Source organism: Orycteropus afer, unplaced genomic scaffold (genome assembly GCF_000298275.1).
Source record: "Orycteropus afer afer isolate SDZICR_OR568_19922 unplaced genomic scaffold, OryAfe1.0 scaffold00006, whole genome shotgun sequence".
In the NCBI taxonomy this organism is placed as follows: Eukaryota; Metazoa; Chordata; class Mammalia; order Tubulidentata; family Orycteropodidae; genus Orycteropus; species Orycteropus afer.
This window is the reverse complement of record NW_006921593.1, coordinates 11604233-11623266: the sequence shown is the minus strand read 5'-3', so window position 1 is coordinate 11623266 and position 19034 is coordinate 11604233. Positions and strand designations below refer to the sequence as shown.

The 19034-nt window shown below is 46.4% G+C and overlaps 1 protein-coding gene across 1 annotated transcript in view; it reads right to left on the bottom strand.

Annotated features, from left to right (window-relative positions):
• The window catches only part of USP42 (ubiquitin specific peptidase 42), a 44817-nt gene that overhangs the window by 10641 nt on the left and 15142 nt on the right, over nt 1-19034 (bottom strand). The window contains exons 3-13 of the mRNA XM_007942700.2: nt 13521-13631; nt 11685-11787; nt 10846-10913; nt 9451-9521; nt 8496-8578; nt 7455-7566; nt 6476-6616; nt 6217-6317; nt 4184-4337; nt 1715-2431; nt 1501-1595 (exon numbers count right to left, since the gene is read on the bottom strand). Of these exons, the coding sequence (XP_007940891.2) occupies nt 1501-1595; nt 1715-2431; nt 4184-4337; nt 6217-6317; nt 6476-6616; nt 7455-7566; nt 8496-8578; nt 9451-9521; nt 10846-10913; nt 11685-11787; nt 13521-13631 (1756 nt within the window). The remainder of the gene's footprint in view (nt 1-1500; nt 1596-1714; nt 2432-4183; nt 4338-6216; nt 6318-6475; nt 6617-7454; nt 7567-8495; nt 8579-9450; nt 9522-10845; nt 10914-11684; nt 11788-13520; nt 13632-19034) is intronic.

The window sequence follows — 19034 nt, the reverse complement described above, 5'->3', positions numbered from 1 at the left end:
AAAAAAAAAAAAAAAGAAAAGAAAAAAACCCTTTCTGTCATCACTGACTCCGCCCTTACGTGCTCTCGGGCTTCTGCTCTAGTCTCCAGGATAACGGGGGCTGCCAGCAGCCTCCACAGCATGCGGGTCCCTGGGGAGTCGATGCAGAGACGTTACCAACAGCGTGGGAGGGCGTCTCAGCCGGCTCAGAGAGCACCTCTCGCATGTCCTGGCAGACGGGGGCACCGTATAGCCACACGCACCAGCTCCCCTGCACGTGAGCCCGGACCACTAAGCTGGACCAGGAAGGACAGAAGCGAGCCACCATTCTACCTTGGGGGCTTCTGGGGGTGAGCGTCGTTCTGTACATGTGGGATCGCTCCAGCCTGTGCCAACGATGGCATCTCACGTGTGTCTCAGTGATGCTCCAGCCTGTGCCAACGATGGCATTTCATGTGTGTCTCAGTGAGAGCGGGCCCACCTGCTAGGGGCCACTCTGGAAATGGGGGGCGGGGCATGTGGGGATTGTCACAGTGATGGAGACCCCACAACACAGGGCAGTTCCCCGTCATGACTAAGTGTAGCCACATCTCACATGTCCTGACATTGGTGTGGGTGGAAAACCTGGTTTTGATATCATTTACACAATCTTAAACACTGAACTTTTTAAGAACGCAAATGTAAACCTAGAAACAATGGCACTAACATTGGGTCAGAACTTCACCAAATGTCCACCTTTAGAACTTCGGGTCGTTGACAGCAAGCCTGCTCTCATAGCCTCACGCAGGTGGGGACCTGTGTGCAGACGCAGCACCTGCCCGCCCACCCCGCCATGTCAGGGAGGAGCACAGCCCCACCCCCCACCCCCGGTTACATACCAAGGCACCAACTTAGTGTCAGCTTCCTTCCTTCCTTGGTGTTCTAACAACTAGGTCATCATACTGACTTTTTACGACATCAGTGGCAACAGGCTATCTAATAGGTCAACACACTGACTCTTCACGGGCTATCTGACAGGTCACCACACCGACTTTTTACAACATCATGTGGCAGCAGGCTATCTCACAGGTCAACACACTGACTTTCCACGACATCAAATGGTAGCAGGCTCTAGCCACGAACTTCATTTCACAATAGTGCAGTGGGTATTAGAAAACCCTCGTTCCTCACAGCGCTGAGAAGCCCTGGCCTACAACCCTGGCGCATCTATGAATATTTGTCATTCGAAGGATTACATGAGTTAGTGCTGTCTTATTCAGACGTGTGCTGACAGGCATCCTAATCGCAGAGCAAGCAGCTACACAGAAGAAAACGTTAACTCCAACAAGTCATGTGTTCATGGACTTTTTTCAGCTATCTTTTCAGAAAGATGAATTGATAGACTCCAAAGCCACTGTCCAAGTCTCCCCAGGACCCAGAGGCCCGGGAAGGTTCCTGACAGTGTCAGACCGCGGCCCCCCTGGCCACACTGCTGGCCCTCCCTCACGCAGGCTCACTGGTCTCTAAGTGTCTTCTGCTTACCTTGTTTCTTCCGCCAAGCCTGTCACTTTGCTGCTAGGTTTGAAGGTCTCTAGGATTGTGTCTTCTGGGAGAGGTGGCAAAGGCGCAGGCATCAACTAGGATAGAAAAGCAAAGTCCATCTCAACTAAGATCGCCCACTGTGCCCATGGAAACCTCGCCCAGCAGAGCACCAAATGGCAGCCGAGGCAGAGCCTGCCAACTGCCCCTCACTCACCTTCACAGGGAGACCATTGGCCTTAGAAAAGGGGTTTTCTGAGTGAGGAGCGGGCTGGATTTGGCAGCTGGCACTGTCAAAGGGCAGACCGTTTTCCTTTGGGTCACTGTCCACAGTGTCAGCACCATTGAGGGTGACAGGCGCTTGCAGCTCATGCTGAGGAGCTGCGTCGTCCTCGGCGTCTTGAACAGAAGCGTGAAACCTCTTGGCCGTCCCGAGACCGTCCTCCGTGCCCAGCCCCTTGGCTTCCTCATCAGACTCTTCTGACGACTCGGCGCCGTAGGGCACCAGCACGCTGGCGTTTAGCTTGGACTTGCCGTTCATCACGGGCCTCGGACAAGGTTCCACAGGGGTGACCTGCTTTGTCATTTTACCAGCAGCTGATGCTGGAGGCGCACTCGAGGTAGACTGTATTGCAGAAGGGTTGGTGATGGTAGAGGAGGGACCGGACTTGGACGGGTTCTCCAGAGCGCTGTTTCGAAGGTTAGGGAGAGACTGACTATGGCGAACAGGCAACTTGTTGTGAATACTGATGGTGATCTTCTGTTTCTTGGGATGCTCAGGAATAACTGAGGATCTGTTAACAGACCAGTTTTGAACAGAAGTTGAAGCATTACCAGGACTGGCCCTGTTGACACTGGAATTACCACTGGGGCTTGACATGGAACTGCTTGGAGTCTCTTTCAAGGGTCCAGTCCCATTTAAGTGAGGTGGATTCTGTAATGAAGAAACCATAGGCAGGTTAGAGTCCAGAACAACGTCATGGACACAGAACATGGTCTGGCCCATGTGCCCTTCCCATTTTGAGCTTGCTTTTTCTTTGTATGAGTAACATGTTTTAGGCACTTAGAAACACCTGTCCTTTCTTTCATCCAGACCCCACCCACTATATACCTTTCACAGGTCAGGTTTTCTGACAATTAATCAACAATCAGGGACAATGTTTGTCGGTGCACATTCTAAAGCACAACCCCAAACCAAACACACTGTCCCCCAATCTGGCAGGTGAATGGAGCCTTTCACCGTGGACTGAGATATGTTCTCCTCAGTTGAGTTTCCTGGGAGCAGAAGAGGTGCTAGGAGGAAGGGATTCCCACTGGCTCAGGAGCTGGATGGGCAGAGACAGAAGAGGCCATGGCAGGCTGCCCTCTAAGCCATGCCTCCGATTTTGCTCATTCACTTGTTTGGCTACAAAGTCTGACAACCGTGGCTCTACCCCTGAGGTTGCAAACTGGAGGCTCACAAGTGAAATGTGATTTAGGGATGGACTGCTGGATCTTCACAAGCTTTTCTTAAACATCTGAATTACTCCTTATCTTCAAAGTGGGCGTTTCATGTAAAAAGCCCAATCACCTGACAAACGAGCAGCTGCCCCGCACACGGGCTCACTCTCCAGTTCACTGGAGTCTGTGGGTCCCCATCCAGGAGCCACACCTGCCCAGCTCCCAGGGGCTTCTGAGTTGGGACTCACATACCAATCTAAACACTGCCCAGAGTCCATGAACGAGCATCATTCAACGAGACGATCTGTTTGCTAACTCAAAACAAAGTCAAATTGAAAAGCTGCTGACATGTGCAGTCGCCAGGCTGTAAAGTCATCTCCACAGGGGAGTCTAGGAAGGTGGGCCACTACTCTGACCCCTCTGTGCTTCCTGTTACAGCACTGCCCGACGGGCCGTCAGAGAGCATGGTCCAACGCAGCAGGGTGCACACGGAAGATACCACACCCTGAAAGGGCTAAATGCACAAAATCAAAGTGTCCTTGGAAAAGCTCACTTTCTTGGAGTCCAGCATCAGTGGCATTTGTTGCTGTTGTTGTTGTCACTGTTAGGTGCCATCGATAGGGACCAATAGAACAAAAAGCTGCCTGGTCCTGCGCCAGCCTCACAATCCTTGCTATACCTGAGCCCACAGTGGCAGCCACTGTGTCAACCCATCTTAGTGAGAGCCTTCCCCGTGACATTCGTGACCAATCCCCAAATACATAATCTACAGAGAGCAGAGTTCAGAGTAGAAGTGAGCTTTGCTAGCATGTCAATCTATTTACACCCAAGTTGTCTCCTTGAACGTTATTCGTGGGTGTTGCACAAGGTCTGCTCTGGGCTGCTGACTGCACTGGTGGTTCACACCCACCCAGCAATGCCATGAAAAAACGGCCCTGGTGACATGCTTCTGTTTAAGTGACAGCCAAGGAAACCCCACAGAGCAGTTCCGCTCTTGGACACACGGGGTCGCCATGAGTCGGCATTGACTCAACAACCAACAACCTCGACACCCAGCTCTCTCCATCCATCGTCACACGCAGACGCCAGTTTTCTGCATGTGAGATAGCCTGTAATAAAGGGCTGGGATCAAATCATCTGAGTGTCACAAGCCCAGGGACTAATGAGCAACTACTGCGATGTGAACTGGAGGGGTGGACTGTAACTTAAGGATGACAATGAAAGGTTACACGACACGAAGCATTACCTTGATCACATGAGAGGGAAGCTGTGGGCCGATGAACCCAGAGGTGGCCTGTTTATTGTTGACAACCCGCTGACCGATGACTGGTCGAGGGGAAGACTGGCCTTGGCTGTGGGCTGAATGAGTAAGGTCACCTCCATTTTTCACATCGTGGGACCTGGAGGTAAACAGTGACACCACTCATGGTTACGTACAGAGTTGCCTGAGAGGAGCTGCAACTGGAAATTCAACAGCAGTTAACTCCTCAGATAAGAGCCCGACAAGAAGACTATCCCACTGCTAGCTACACTGCACAGAGCCAAGCACAGTGCCTCGCTCCCTCTTCAGGCTGACATGAATGCTGGGCAGTCCAACTGGGAGACAAGAGCAGTGAGCGGATAAATGGCATTTTCACCTGTGTATTCGGGGAATGCCACTACCTGAAAGCGGGTTTCCTTTCATTTACAGTGTCCTAATTATAAATCTCACTCACTACCTGAAAGCGAGTTTCCTTTTATTTACAGTGTCCTAATTATAAATCTCACTCACTGCCGTTGAGTTGATTTCGACTCACAGTGACCCCTCCTTGGGTTTCCGAGGTGGTATCACTACAGAAGTAGATTGCCCAACTTTCCTTCCGAAGAATGGCTGGTGGATTTGAACTGCCAGCCTTCTGGTTAGCAGTCAAATGCCTTAGGCACTACGGCCACCAGACTGGCGGTTCAAACCTGCCAGCCACTCCGCGGAAGGAAGATTAGGCAAACTACTTCCGTAGTGATACTGCCTCAGAAACCCAAGGAGGGGTGACTATGAGTTGAATCCAACTCGAGAGCAGTGAGTTTTTTTTAATTATAAATCTACACCAATTATAGAAAATCTATAACGTCTATAAAAAGTAAAACAACAAAACACAGCCCCCAACGAAACTCAAAATCATAAAAACAACCAAGCTTACTGCTCTGACAGAGACTGGTAAAACCCCTAAGACTATGGCCTCTGGTCAGCCTTCGGGCCTGGAACTTCACTCTCATGGCTTCCAGCCAAACAACACAGGCGTATAAGGTGAACATTTACACCCAGTAGGTACACTCCTTACAACAATCAACGCTGGGAGACCAGAGGGGCAGTGTGTACAGGGAGAGGGCTCAGGGGCAGGAACACACAGGAAAGAAGGACTGAGAGTAGAGGGAGTTACAGGCAGAAAGCAGAACAGACTTGTCGCATTATGGGGACTGCAATCAACGTCACGAAACAAAACGTTACCACCTGTTGTGTGGACAATGAATTTGCTCTGTAACTTTCACTCAAATCACAAAAACAAACAAACACACGCCTCCACCTGCGCACGCAGGCTCGCGTGACCCTCCATCTTTAGCCCGCGGGACTCCTGAAGCTAGAATGTCAAGGGTCACACCGCTCCTCCTCCTCATATCCCAGGCACCTTCTCAGACCATTAAAAGAAAACAGACACTTTATTTACTCGATTATTCTGCTATCATGGGCATTTTAGGGTATTTGTAATGTTCAGCTGTTATGAACATCAACACACGGAAGCACACATCACATTTTTCTCAAAGGCCCCATTTCTGCAAATGGAACTGACAAGTCAGAGTATGCGGTACCACCAAGACAGGAAACACACAGCAGAGCTGCTGGCGACAGGAGGTCCCGGCCCAAGAGGACAGCCAGTGCCCCTGCCCAGAGGATGGGTGCCTCTGTGGCCCTGTCTGCTGCTCAGAGACCCTCACCAGCCTCCATCCACGGCCCCCACAGCCCTCAGGCCCACCCTGGTTGCTGCCTACAACATAAGCCATCCCTGTCCTACCCCTGCCAGAGTGAAGAGCTCTAGCAGGTTCATCCCGCAGAGTCAGACGACCTCACTTCCTGTCTGGGCACACGGCAACGCTACTTAGTAAGCTGCTGCTCTAAAGGTAACCCGATACTGACTTCAGTATGCTGACGAGAGGAAGAGCACAACACAGGTACACACATGCACACACGCTCCCGGTACCACACACACACAAACACAAGTCTGAACACTTCTTTTCAGGACATACCTGATATAAAAGAGAACGTAGGCTTGTTGACTGAGTACCGATCTAATATCACTGGTAGATACAATGGAGTCATTCATTTGATACCAAAGGCCATTGCTAGCCTGCAAGACAACCAAGAAGACAGATTCGCTATAATTAGGTAAACAAGAGAGATACAAGAAAAACGGGCTGTTAGCTGTCAAAGCGCACTTCCCCCCAGGCCAGGGCAGCCTTGAGTGTTGGTCTACAAGTGGCCACCAGCACCGTCTGCACAGCTTACTTTTATGTAGCAGAAGTAATGGCCAGCGTGGCAGTTGAAACCAGTGTGAACCAGGACTGCATACAGGACATAGATAATCGGTTCTCCATTGGGTTGGGACATGTACGGTCGAATGTCAAGATACTCGGGGTATTTCACATCCTAAATTGAAATCAAAGAGAAGAGAGCATCATTTCTGAAAGCCCAGCTCGTTTTACACGCGTGGCTGCAGGCTCGGGCAGCAGGTCTGCTCGGGGGAGTCAGGCAGAACGCTGAGGTCTGTGACGTCCAGCAGAAACCTAACTCACTCAACCACGTTCCAAAAGGACAGGTGGGCCTGGGTGTGTCCCCAAATCTCAGAGTAAAGTGTATTTCATGCGTCCCGCTGAATTTTTTTCCCTTTCAGCAAATAAAGATCCACATTAAAGTGAATTCTTCAAATCCTTCCAAGGAGACAGTAATGGAATGAATCCCTGTACTTGGGTCACCATCATTATTTTTAGTAACTCAGAAATGGGTTGTTCCCTTTCTCTTGTATGCCATTGAGTTTCTAACCATTTCAGATCTTCAGCAGGTGGGAGTAAAACGGAAAAGTCCAGTGTACAAACAAACGGGCCAGTAAGAGTCTGGACAATGACGAGGGGCAGGACCCGGCTGGCAGGTCCTCTGGTGTTCAAATCACACACATGCTCCGTGTCCCTCCTTACCCTGGATGACAAAGGGACTAGGAAGCCAAATGCGGACAACAGTTACCAGTTCCACCATCAGAAGGTCTAGTCAGGGAAGGACACAGGAAAAACACACTCACAAACACACTCATTAAACTACTAGCTCAATTTCTCGTCATTTTTTCACACTACCAAATGCTGGAAGGACTTAGCAAATCAAGTCAACAAACCTGTTCAATCAGGTTGTCTGTTACCCTTAAGAGCTACTGACAGGTAAGCCCTGAAAGGCTCAACGTAAAAGGCGGTTAGCGACATGAACGCTGTCCACACACCTTAGCAATTTTTCCACCAGTAAAATTTGCAAACCGTTTCAGAGACAGTGTAAGAACATTGGACGATCTGTGTATGGTGAACCTCTTGGAGGCTGGAACCATCTTTTTACACCTTGAAACAAACAGAGACAAGGGATTGAGACGGTTAGTGAATATCTGTTGTTCGGTACCGTGGTCTCTGCCTTGTTGTTTCTCAGAAAGTCTGTATGAGTTTCCAAAGCAGTGTACAAGGTGAGAAATGCCGCCCCTCCAAGCAACAGTGAAAATAGTAAAATTAAAAACATGGAAGAAACCTCTGAGTTGGTGTGAAAGGAAACGAGGATATAATTCTGACATGCCAAACCTTGTAGATGACCTAAAATCCTGAAATCAGGTTACTACAGCTTTTCCTCAATTCCAAACAAACTGAAAAACTAACCGATTTTCAAGGGGGTATCTATGCTGTGAAAACAGAGGCCTGTCCTGACAAGAGAAGGAAAACAAAGACCAGGAGGGCCTGGAGGTGGGCAAAGGAGAGCCCCTGCAGCCTCAGAGAAGGGGCCTTCTTCCTCTGAAAGCCAATGCTTGGTCATGAAAACTGTTCCCGTTACTGACGATACAGGATCATCTGCTTAAAGGGTTTGAAACAGGGCTTCTTAAACCTGGCTGTCCCGACTCCATGAAGAAACGTGAACACCACCCCGAGCCTGGGGAACCACCGTGGACAGAAAGCTGCCCAACGCTCCTGGGAGGGGCCTCCCCAGCCCAGCCTGTCACACAGCAGTCACCAGAAGGCCCGCGTGCAAACACAGGCACCCGAGGCTGCGTGAGCCTCTGAGGCGGCACGAGGAGTGGTGTGTGGAAGGCCCTCCCTCCCTCTCCTACAAACGCACACCAGTCCCCGAGGCCAGGGCCAGGTGCCTCAGGAGCTTGCACACAGTCAGACCCTGCCCGCTCTCCGGGGAGTCGAGAGGTTATCCAGACACCCCAGACCCTGGCCAGCCCAGCCTCCCTCGAGTCCCCTCTGGGGTGGGCCCCCGGTCACACCCACAGCTTCCATACTTGCTACATTTGTAGGAGTTCTCGCCATCCAGCTGCTCCGGCTTCACAAACTGCTCTAGGGCCTTGGGGACACTCTGAGCGGCCTGGGGAGAAACACACACGTATCACTACTCACAGCCTCTTCAGTGGAAGGACAAAAGCAGGAGGCAAGTGGGCATCTTTACGCTAAAAAGGCCATCCTACCTCGTTTTGATGTTCACAGTCATACACGAACATGTCAACCCGCCCTCCCTCCTATTATAAAGTGAGTGAAGGGGAACACAACCACGTCCAGAGGTGGATCACTGCGGGGTTACTTAAAGCAGCGTCACATGAAACCACTAGCAAGGACGTGAGGAAGTCAGCGAGGGCATTTCTGCACAGGGGCCCCCACACAACTGCCCCAAGAACACACTACACAGAAAGCCCCCCAGAGCAGAACAACAAGAAAACAGCAAGTGACCAAACAGGCAGAAGGTTTTTATTACTTCAAAAAAAAGTATGTATACACACACACACATCAATATCAAACTTTCTAAGAATTCTTAGGGATAGGAGTTCACACGTATCTGCAATATCTGTCATTTTTATCATAAGCATGAACTACATTTGTAATGAGAAAAACAAAAACTTAAGAAAAACAAAAAATGAGAGTGTAGAAAATGGAAGAAACAAGCCCCTTTCTGAAGAACCCGCATGTGACTGCTCCCTGAGGAGGCACCACCCAAAGGACGGCAGCGTCCTGTGCCTGACGCCAGTGCAAGCGCCCATCCCTTCTGGTTTCCGTGCAGAGTGCGCTAACAAGATGAAGTGCTGATGCCCGCTAGCAGGCTTGAACACCTGCCTTTCGAAGAAGGTCTAAGCACAAGGAAATGTTCAGTTCACACTCCCTCACAAGCACAGTCTAATTTACAATCAACTGTAAAGTTGTGTAAAGTATGACTTATCTTAACCATCACAACAATGATCAAATTACCTTTATCTCCAATGTTATATCGAGGTACGGGTCAAAAGTATCGGAGACGCCCTTGCAATTTAAACATTTGACTGAAAGAAAAATAAAACGCAAAGTATAAGCAAAGTGAAATTATGGTGGAACCAGCCGCCAAAAGGATAAAATACAAACATTGTAACAAAATAAAAGAAGAAGATACAACTCCCCCCCACACCCAATCAGACTGGACAAAAATTTTGGAACTTAAATATGACACACAGTATGGATGAGAGTGTAATGACTTTGGCTGGAGGGTAATGTGGTAAAGCCCCTAACAAACCATCCAACCATGCCGTGGAGTCAATCCTGACCCACAGTGCCCCCAGAGGACAGAGGGGAACTGCCCACTGGGTCTCCAAGGCTGCCAATCTTCAGAAGCAAAGCCCAAACCACACCCACTAACATGGAGTCCATTCTGACCCACAGCACCCCTAGAGGACAGAATGCAACTGCCTCATGGGGTTTCCAAGGCTGTCAATCTTTATGGCAAAAGGCCACCACATCTTTCTCCCATACCGCCAACCTTTCAGTTAGCAGCTGAGTACTTTTATCACTGAACCATCTGGAACTCTTTAGAGTTAACCTCTAGGAAGGACAATATGGCAATGTCAAAAATCTAAAACACACACATCCTTTGACCCAGAGATTTCAATACTAAGGATTATCTGACACAACTACTTTTACATGGACCCTAAGGGATGGCCTTGGGCCCAAGGCAAGTCACCTGCCAAGCTCAAGGCTAGCAGTTCAAACCCACCAGCCGCTCCCCGCCAGCTAGACCGGGCTGTCTCTTTGGGAGCTCTGGTGGCACTGTGCCTAAGGCATTTCACTGCTAACCAGAAGGCTGGTGGTTCAAACCCACCAGCTATTCCTCAGAAGGAAGATGGAGCAATCTACTTCCATAGTGATATCGCCTTGGAAACCCAAGGAAGGGTGACTATGAATTGAATCCGACTCGACAGCAGTGAGTCAGGGCCGACTCAAGAGCACAAAACAACAACAACAACAAGGACAGATATGTGGGGATGTTCAATGAAGCACTAATGATAATCAAAAAAACCTGGAAGCCATCTAAAAGGAGACTAGATGAATGAACAGAAGGCCATGCATCTATGAAAACTGCGTTAGATCTCTAGGCGCCAAAATGTAAAAACTTTCTAATGCTAAGAGGAAGATGAAAGGGCCCTGTCTCGTCAGCCCCATTCTGCTCTGTAGGAAACCACTGGAAGGCCACCTATGAACTGGCCCAGCTGCTGCCTCTGGGAGAGTGGAGAGGGTCCGGGCTGCAGGAAAATGCCTTGTCGTTAACCCTTTCCTGCTGTGTGCATTGTCTTCAAACCACATGCAACACTTTATCAACTTTAAACTAGAGCTTACCTCGAGATCTCAGGTATCCTCCAAATATCTGACAAACCAGTGTGGTCGCCTGGGTGTGTCTGTCTAACCTGAAAACAGTCAAACAGGGATATGAGAAGAGGGCTGCAGCAGCCATGGACCCCACAACCGGATTCCAACGGGTGGCAGAAAATGAGCAGGACAGCAAGAACCAGAGTGTGGAGGGCTCCAAGTAGCAGGAGTGTGGCCCTGAACAAGGAGCAAGAGGAAGAGACTGCATGCAGGACCACGAAAGCAGAGACCCAGAGCACCTCTGCGACTCGAGGCCTGTCATCACCCAGACGCCGATGGCCTGGAGGAGGCAGGAGGGCAGCAATGGGACCAGGAAAGGACAGTCACCAGATGTGCTCAGGCAGTGTCACATGGTGTGGGCTTTGTTATTGAATTCTCTCCTTAGCCACCTCCTGTCTGCATTTAGGTTTTCAGGAAGAAGCTACAGCAATTGGCACCAGAGCAAGACAGGGGCAGGGGCAAACACAGATTTCCCAGGCTGTAAGTTGGCAGGGAAGATGGCAGGCATGACTGGGAAGAAGAGGCGGTCAGCCTTAGATGGACGCAACTGAGCTGACGCTCCAAAACCAAGCGATGCCAAAGCCAATGCTCCTCTCCTGACAGCGACTGATGACAAATTCAAATGCTAGAGTGAGCACACCTTTGTCAACATGAACTCTTTTAAGGCAATACAAATAGCTTAGCAAAGAGGCAGTGCACAGATGAAGGTGAAGCAAACACAGTGTGTGTAGTTTTGACAACGCATCAGGCAGCTTGGAACTGTGAGAAGCCAGGCAAACAGCGACACGACGGCATTCCGCTGGACTCACTTATTGCTGCCGTTCAAGCACGCTTTCTGCATGGCGTCCACAGTGTACTGAAGGAACTCGTGGGCGTCTTCTTGGTTTCCAAATCGGAAGTGCCTAGCTATCCCTGCAAAATGTAAGCAAAGTTTCATCATCATATAACGTGCCTAGGCTGTACCCAAAAAAGCTTTATCATACGACAATACTTCAGTTAGAGAATAAGATGGGAATAGTATTTCACGAGGAGCTAGCACTAATGCACACAATTCTGAGAGCAGCCAGGACCGTGCTCTCCAGACCATTCAATGCCCACAGGGCCAGAGTGCCTCAAACTCCAGAGAGAAGCCACACAGGGGGCTCATTAGACGTTCTAGGTCACAAGCAAGTTCATGGCACTGTACTTGCATACATTTAACTCTGGCTGTATTGTCTCAAAAACCTGTCAAAAATGTTACAGTGTATCCACTGAACTACACGTGCACAAGTTGTCCGATGGGTGTGTTTTGCTGTGTGTGGTCTCAACAACAAAATAAAGCATATTCTTTTTTAAATGTTACAGGTTGATGTAGACATTTTAACTTTGGTACCAGATCTCCATGACAACAGAATCCATGCAAACATCAACGTCCAAACCTATCTCAATTCTGTCCTGACGATCTACAGGACAGAGTATCTTCTCTCAGTCTCACAGTAACATTTATCCCGACTTCTGTTTAAGTAGGTGCAAGACCAAATGACGTAACACAGACGTGTGAACAATACCACTGTGAAACATTATAGGTCCCTCTGCATGCACTTTAGCTTAAAGCATATGAGAATGCCAAGATGCTACCTGTTTTGACCTATAGAAATGGTAATTTCATGATTCTACAGTGTGTGTGTGTGTGTGTGTGTGTGCGGACAAATCCATACATATGTACACAGCGATGCCATTTTCTCAAAGACTAGGTTTTCAACAATTAAATCATGCCTGCTATAAATGTATTTTAAAAAGTTAAAGACAAACAAGAAAAAACTTCCCCTGGCTGAAATTCTGCCAGGATCCATTCTGGCCACACAGTAATACCTCTCCCACTTCCAGCAGCTTTTCAGGCACAAGAACTCTCGTTCCTCACTGAACAATTATCGTCCCTGTAATTACCCAGCTGGAGAGCAGATTAAAAAGTTTTTTGTTTTTGTTTTTTTTTTTGATGTACTTGCATTTTTTTTTTTAGTCCAACTCAATTAATTAAGATGATGTAAAAGTCCACTGCAAAACACACACAAAGGACCAAAGACAATTCCAGGCAACCTTTCAGGATCATTATAATCCAAAAGAAAAATTTTTTTACGAATTTTTAAAATTCAGTATAAAAACGATATTTAACTACAAATTCGCTGAACATAAAGTTTTCTTTAAGAGTATAATTAACTTTATTTTGATCATTCCTGTTACTATGTATGGCATAATTTTCATTCATCTAATTAAAACTATTTACAGAAACCTGTACTGATCAGAAATACTGATCAGAGTTACCACCATTCAGCATAGAAATCCAAATGCACGCTGTGTGTGTGTTGGGGGGGGGAAGAGTTTGTGTAACTTACCAATGCTTTTATTAAAAGAAACATTTAAAATTTGCTTATATTATCTGAACACTGTCTTAATACATTGTCACCTTTTGCTTCAAAGTTTCAAAATGTATTTATATAGTAAAATGTTTTACTAAGAATAGAATTATTATGTCAAAAGACATATCCATGTATGATAAGACACATCTGCTTGTTTTTAAACAATACACAGGATGTCATGTTTTACCCATCAGGCCATTAGGACCAACTCTTACAGAACGCCAACACACTACCATGGGAGATACTCACGCCGCATCTCGTTGATGACAAACATCGGTTTGATCACGTCTCCGGGGTTGCTGAGGGCCTGGGTGATGTGCGCCTGCATCGTGCACATCATACAGAACCCTTCTGCGTGACCTGAAAAGGAACAGACAATGATCCTGCAAAGCAGCACAACTAGGACCTCTACAGGAGCTCTGGGGCTCAGTGCCTAAGGCACTACTTGACTACTCATCAGACGGTTGATAGTTCAACCCCACCAGTTGCTTCATGGAAGGAAGATGGGACAATCTACTTCTGTAAAGATTTACCACCTTGGAAACCCCCCAGGGGTCGCCATGGGTCAGGATCAACTCAATGGCAGTGGGTTGGCAGTGAGGACCATCTATATGTACGTCAAAGTAAAGCAGACACAAGGGACGCGTGTGTTCCTTGAACAAAGTACTGATAACAGCAACTGTGTGACTGCGTTGCACCATCCACTTTAACTTGTTCTCTCATTGAACTCTCCATGAGCTAAAGTGGTCTAATTTACAAACTCAATGTTCAGAGCTCTGGTGGCACAGTGCCTAAGGGACTTGACCGCTAACTGGACAGTCAGCCATTTCGAATCCACCAGTCACTCTGCGAAAGGAAGACAGGACAATCTACAATCTCAGAAACCCAACGGGGGCCACTATGAGTCGGAAACCGACTTGATGGCAGTGAGGTTTTTTTTGGTCTAATTTACAAGAGAAGCAACTGAGGCTCAGAAACAGGAAATTGTGCCCAACATGAAATAATTTTTAAGTGGTAGACACAAAATTAGACTTTAATCACATGCTCTCTGATTTCAAAGCCTGTGTTCTTAACTACTCTCTACACTGGAAAAACAACAACTTTTTCCTTACACTACCCTTTGCCCAAAATAGGAAAACAATGTCCTCTTTACCAAGGTTAAAAAACTTCCTCTGTATATATGTTGGCTTTCTGGGCCACACAGTGGTCACAGTTGCACCTGCTTCTTTTCTTTGTTGTTGTTGTTGTTGTTATGTGCCGTGGAGTCGGCCCCGACTCATAGCGACCCCTCCTTGGGTTTCCGAGGCAGTATCACTACGGAAGTAGGATTGCCCAACCTTCCTTCCGAAGAGTGGCTGGTGGGTTTGAACCACCAGCCGTCTGGTTAGCAGGCAAGTGTCTTAGCCACTATGCTACCGGAGCTCCCTTTTCTTTAAACAATTTTTTAAAATGTAAAACTCATTCTTGGCTCATGGCAAAGTGGTGCTACGGCCTCTAGTGGGCAGAGGCCAGCAACACTGGTACATAAATGCAAACACAGCCCAGACGTCAACAGCCTCAAGGCTGAAACTCTGCCTTAGACACAGAACCTGCCTCATCGAGTTCAAAGAGAAAGCCTCAAAAGGCTCAAACTTTTTCCAATGAACTGTGTCCCAGAATGAAGTTCAAAAATATCCGGAACACCAAAAATAAATAAATAAATAAATAAAAGTCCAGCACCCAACAACATCAAGCTCATGATGTCTGGCATCCAATTAGTCTAAGGCATGTAAAAATGCAGGAAAATATGACTGACAATGAGGAGAAAATCAAGAAACAAAAGCTGAAAACTTCCCCTAATTTGGCAAATGACTTTATAAACCTCAGATTCAAGAAGCTGAGCAAACCCCAAACAGAATAAGCCCAAAGACATTTATTCTAAGACCTACTGTAACTGAACTTCTGAAAATTAAAAACATAGAAAAAAATCTCAAAAGCAGTGAGAAAAAACCACCACCTCACTGCTAAAAGGACAGGAGGTTGGCATCTTCTGACCTCTTCTAACTTCACAAGAGGAAGACAGAATCACCATCAGCAGCCCAAGGCTGATTCCTATGAGGCCGGACACGTCACCGCCCTCCAAATCTTCTTACCAGTTCTGACACCAACCATCCCCTCCACGGCACTCATTAATTCTCTACTGGGTTCAATAATCTGTTGCAGTGGCCACACAGAACTCACAGACAATACTCACAATTATGGGGTTTATTAGGCAAGTAACAGGCTGTAATTCAGGTTCAGGGACAGGCTCAGGATACCATTCTTCAGCCAGGACAGTCTCTCCTCTGCTATGCCCTTAGGCAGGCCTCGCTGGCCCTTGGCCTGTCTTCCACCCTGCTCCGTCAAGGGTTACAAAGCTCTTTCAGCTCTGCCAATAGTACACGTAGGTACACCCACTCCAGCAAGCCTCCTGCCCAAGGACACTCAGCCTTCTCTCTGGAAAGCCCACCGCTCTGTCTCCTGCCTCTTGGTTCCACTGCCGCCATCTCTCAGCCAGGGATCTCTCTCTGCTGGGTGTCTCTCAGCCAAGGAGGTCCAGTGCAGGGATCTCAGGTTCAAGGACAGGCTCCATTTCACCTCCAGCTCTTCTTTCTTGATGCAGTGAGAACCACCCAACCCCGCTTTCTGCCTCTAGAAGGCTCATTTGAAGCCTGGGAAAGTGACAAAACTAACCAATTCCAACATCAGAATTCTACACACCTTATTTGCATGGGTCCCACCCAACAATCTGGTGGGCACTACAAAGACTATGGCTCGAAAAGCCGTACTAAGTAAGTCACTGCACCACACTTACCTACAGGAGAAAAACAGTTTGAATAACAGCAGATTGCACATCAAAACCATGGAGGGCAGAGGTGGCACAGTATTTTCTAAGTGTTGAAAGAAAAGGACTGTCAACCCAGAGTCATGAATACCCAATGAAAATATCCTTCAAGAATAAAGGAGAAACAGACATTCTCAGATGAAGTAAAAACTAAGAATTTTTCACCAACAGACTGACCGTAAAAGAATGACTAAAGTAAGTTCTTTACACAAAAAGGAAATGGTAAAAGATAGATCTCTGGGACATCAGGAAGGAAGAAAACATGCTAATCAAACACATAGGAAACAGAGCAACTTTCCTTTCCTCTTGAGTTTTTCAAGTCATGTATCTCTCTCTCACACACACACACACACAACCCTAACACTGTCTAATGTGGCTCGAAATGTAAGTAGAGAAAATACTTAAACAACCATAAAAAAGAAAGAGTAAAAGGGCATAAAGAGAAGGTTTCTATACTTTATTCTGTTAAAAGACATCACCTTACTACTTACTGTAGTAAGTAGGCATATATAACATAGTAATTAAAACGAGCACTAACAACCTATACAAAAAGATACATGAAAAGCACTGTAGATAAATCAAAATAATTCTAAAAAAATATTCAAGTAAACTACAGGAAGGGAAGAATAAGAAAACAGCAAAAAAACAAACAGAAAACAAAATATAAAACAGCAGGCTCAACCTTAACATATCCATAATCACTTTAAATGTAAATGTTCTAAAAACACCAATTAAAAGACACAGATTAGCAAGGTGGATTAAAAACATGACCCAAGTATCTGAAGTATATGCTATCTATAAGAAACACACTTCAAATACAACAATATAAGACAGGCTGAAAGTAAGAGGATGGAAAAAGATATATTTTGCAAACTTTAATCCAAAGAAAGGAGAGGTGGCTATATTAATATCAGATAAAGTAGACTTCAAAGCAGGAAGTCACCAGAGACCAAGAGGGATTATCATATAATGATACAAGGGTCAATCCATCAAGAAATACAACAATCCTCAATGTATTTGTACCAAACAACAGAGCTGCAAAATATGTAACCAAACACTAGTAAAACTGAAAGGAGAAAGGGACAAACCCACAATGATACTCGAGACTTCAATAAGCTTCTCTCAACTGACTGAACAATCAGATAGAAAATCAGCAAAGATACAGAACTCCACAAACACCATCGCCAACAGAATCCAATCAATGTTTACAGAACACTTCACCCAACAGCATAAGCACTTGTTTCAAATACTCACAGAACACATGCCAAGACAGACCAACCATATCATGGGCCATAAAACAGCCTTGAAAAAAATAAGAACCAAAATTATAAAGAGTGTGTTCTCTGACCACAATGGGTCAACCTAGAAATCGGTTAAGGGAATGACAAGAAGAAAATATCCAAACACTTGGAAATTAAACAACACATTTCTAAACAATACATGGATCAAAAAGGAAGTCTCAAGGAAGTTTAAAAATACACTGAACGAAAATGAAAACACAATATACCAATAACTGAGACACAGTTAAAGTTGTGTTGAAAGCACTCAATGTGTACATTAAAAATCAGGAAAGTCTCTAACCAATAATTCACCCTCCTACCTTAAGAAGCTGGAAAAAGAGCAAAATAAACCCAAAACAAGCAAAAGGAAGGAAAGGGTAAAGAGTGGGAATCAAGATAATCAAAGACAGAAAAATAGAGAAAATCAATGAGCATTAAAGCTAGCTATCTGGAAAGATCAACAAAACTGACAAACTGCTAGCAAGACTAACAAACAAACAAACAAGACAAAACACAAATTACCAGTATCCAGAGTGAAACACAGAATACCACGACAGCCCCTGCAGACATTGAAAAAATAATGAGGGACTACTCCCAGTAACTCTTTCCCAGTGCAACACGGCTGGGAAAATCATACTGCACTGGGAAAACCTGCTGCAAAAGACCTCTTTTAAAGTGTTAAACAGTAAAGATGTCACTTTGAAGACTAAGGTGTAGGCAAAACACCCAAGCCATGGTATTTTAATAGCCTTATATGCATATGAAAGCTGGGCAGTGGATAAGGAAGATGGAGTGCTGGCGAGGAACACTGACAGTACCATGGACTGCCAGAAGAACGAGCAAACCTGTCCTGAAGAAGAGCAGCCGGAACGCTCCTTAGAAGCAAGAACGGCCAACTGTGTCTTGGTAAAGCAGGTCAGTGAAGAAGGGGAAGACCCTCAATGAGATGGAGACACAGTGGTTGCCACGAGGCGCTGAAGCATAGCAAGGACTGAGGACGGCACAGGACCAGGCAGGGCTTCGTTCTACTGCACAAAGGGTCACTCTGAGTCAGAGCCACCCCAACAGCACAGAGGAACACCACCACCAACTCTACACATTTGACTTAGAATGAAATGGGCCAATTCCAAAAAAAAATTAAAATTAAAAATATTTTGAATAATATTGAATTTTGAATAAGGCTGGATCTATTAATATAACCGGCGAGTCGGTTCTGACTCATAGCGACCCCTCCTTGGGTTTCCAAGGTCTTATCTCTACAGAAGTAGATTGTCCTGTCTTTCCTCCAAAGAGAGGCTGATGGGTTTGAACTGCCAACCTTTAGTTAGCAGTCAAATGCCTTAGGCATTATGCCACCAGAGCTCCTGTATCTATTAAGGAAACTGAGTTTGCAATTTGAAAACTCCTAAAAAAAGAAATCTTGAGACCTAGATATTTTAATTGAAGAATTCTATCAAATGTTGAAAAAAGAAGTAACACCAATTCCATACAATCGCTTCCAGAAATTAAAGAAGTTAGCACATCCATGACACAAGCCATGATATTTCCAATCGCCTCGTATGCATGTGAGAGCTGGACAATGAATAAGGAAGACCGAAGAAGAGTTGATGCTTTTGAGTT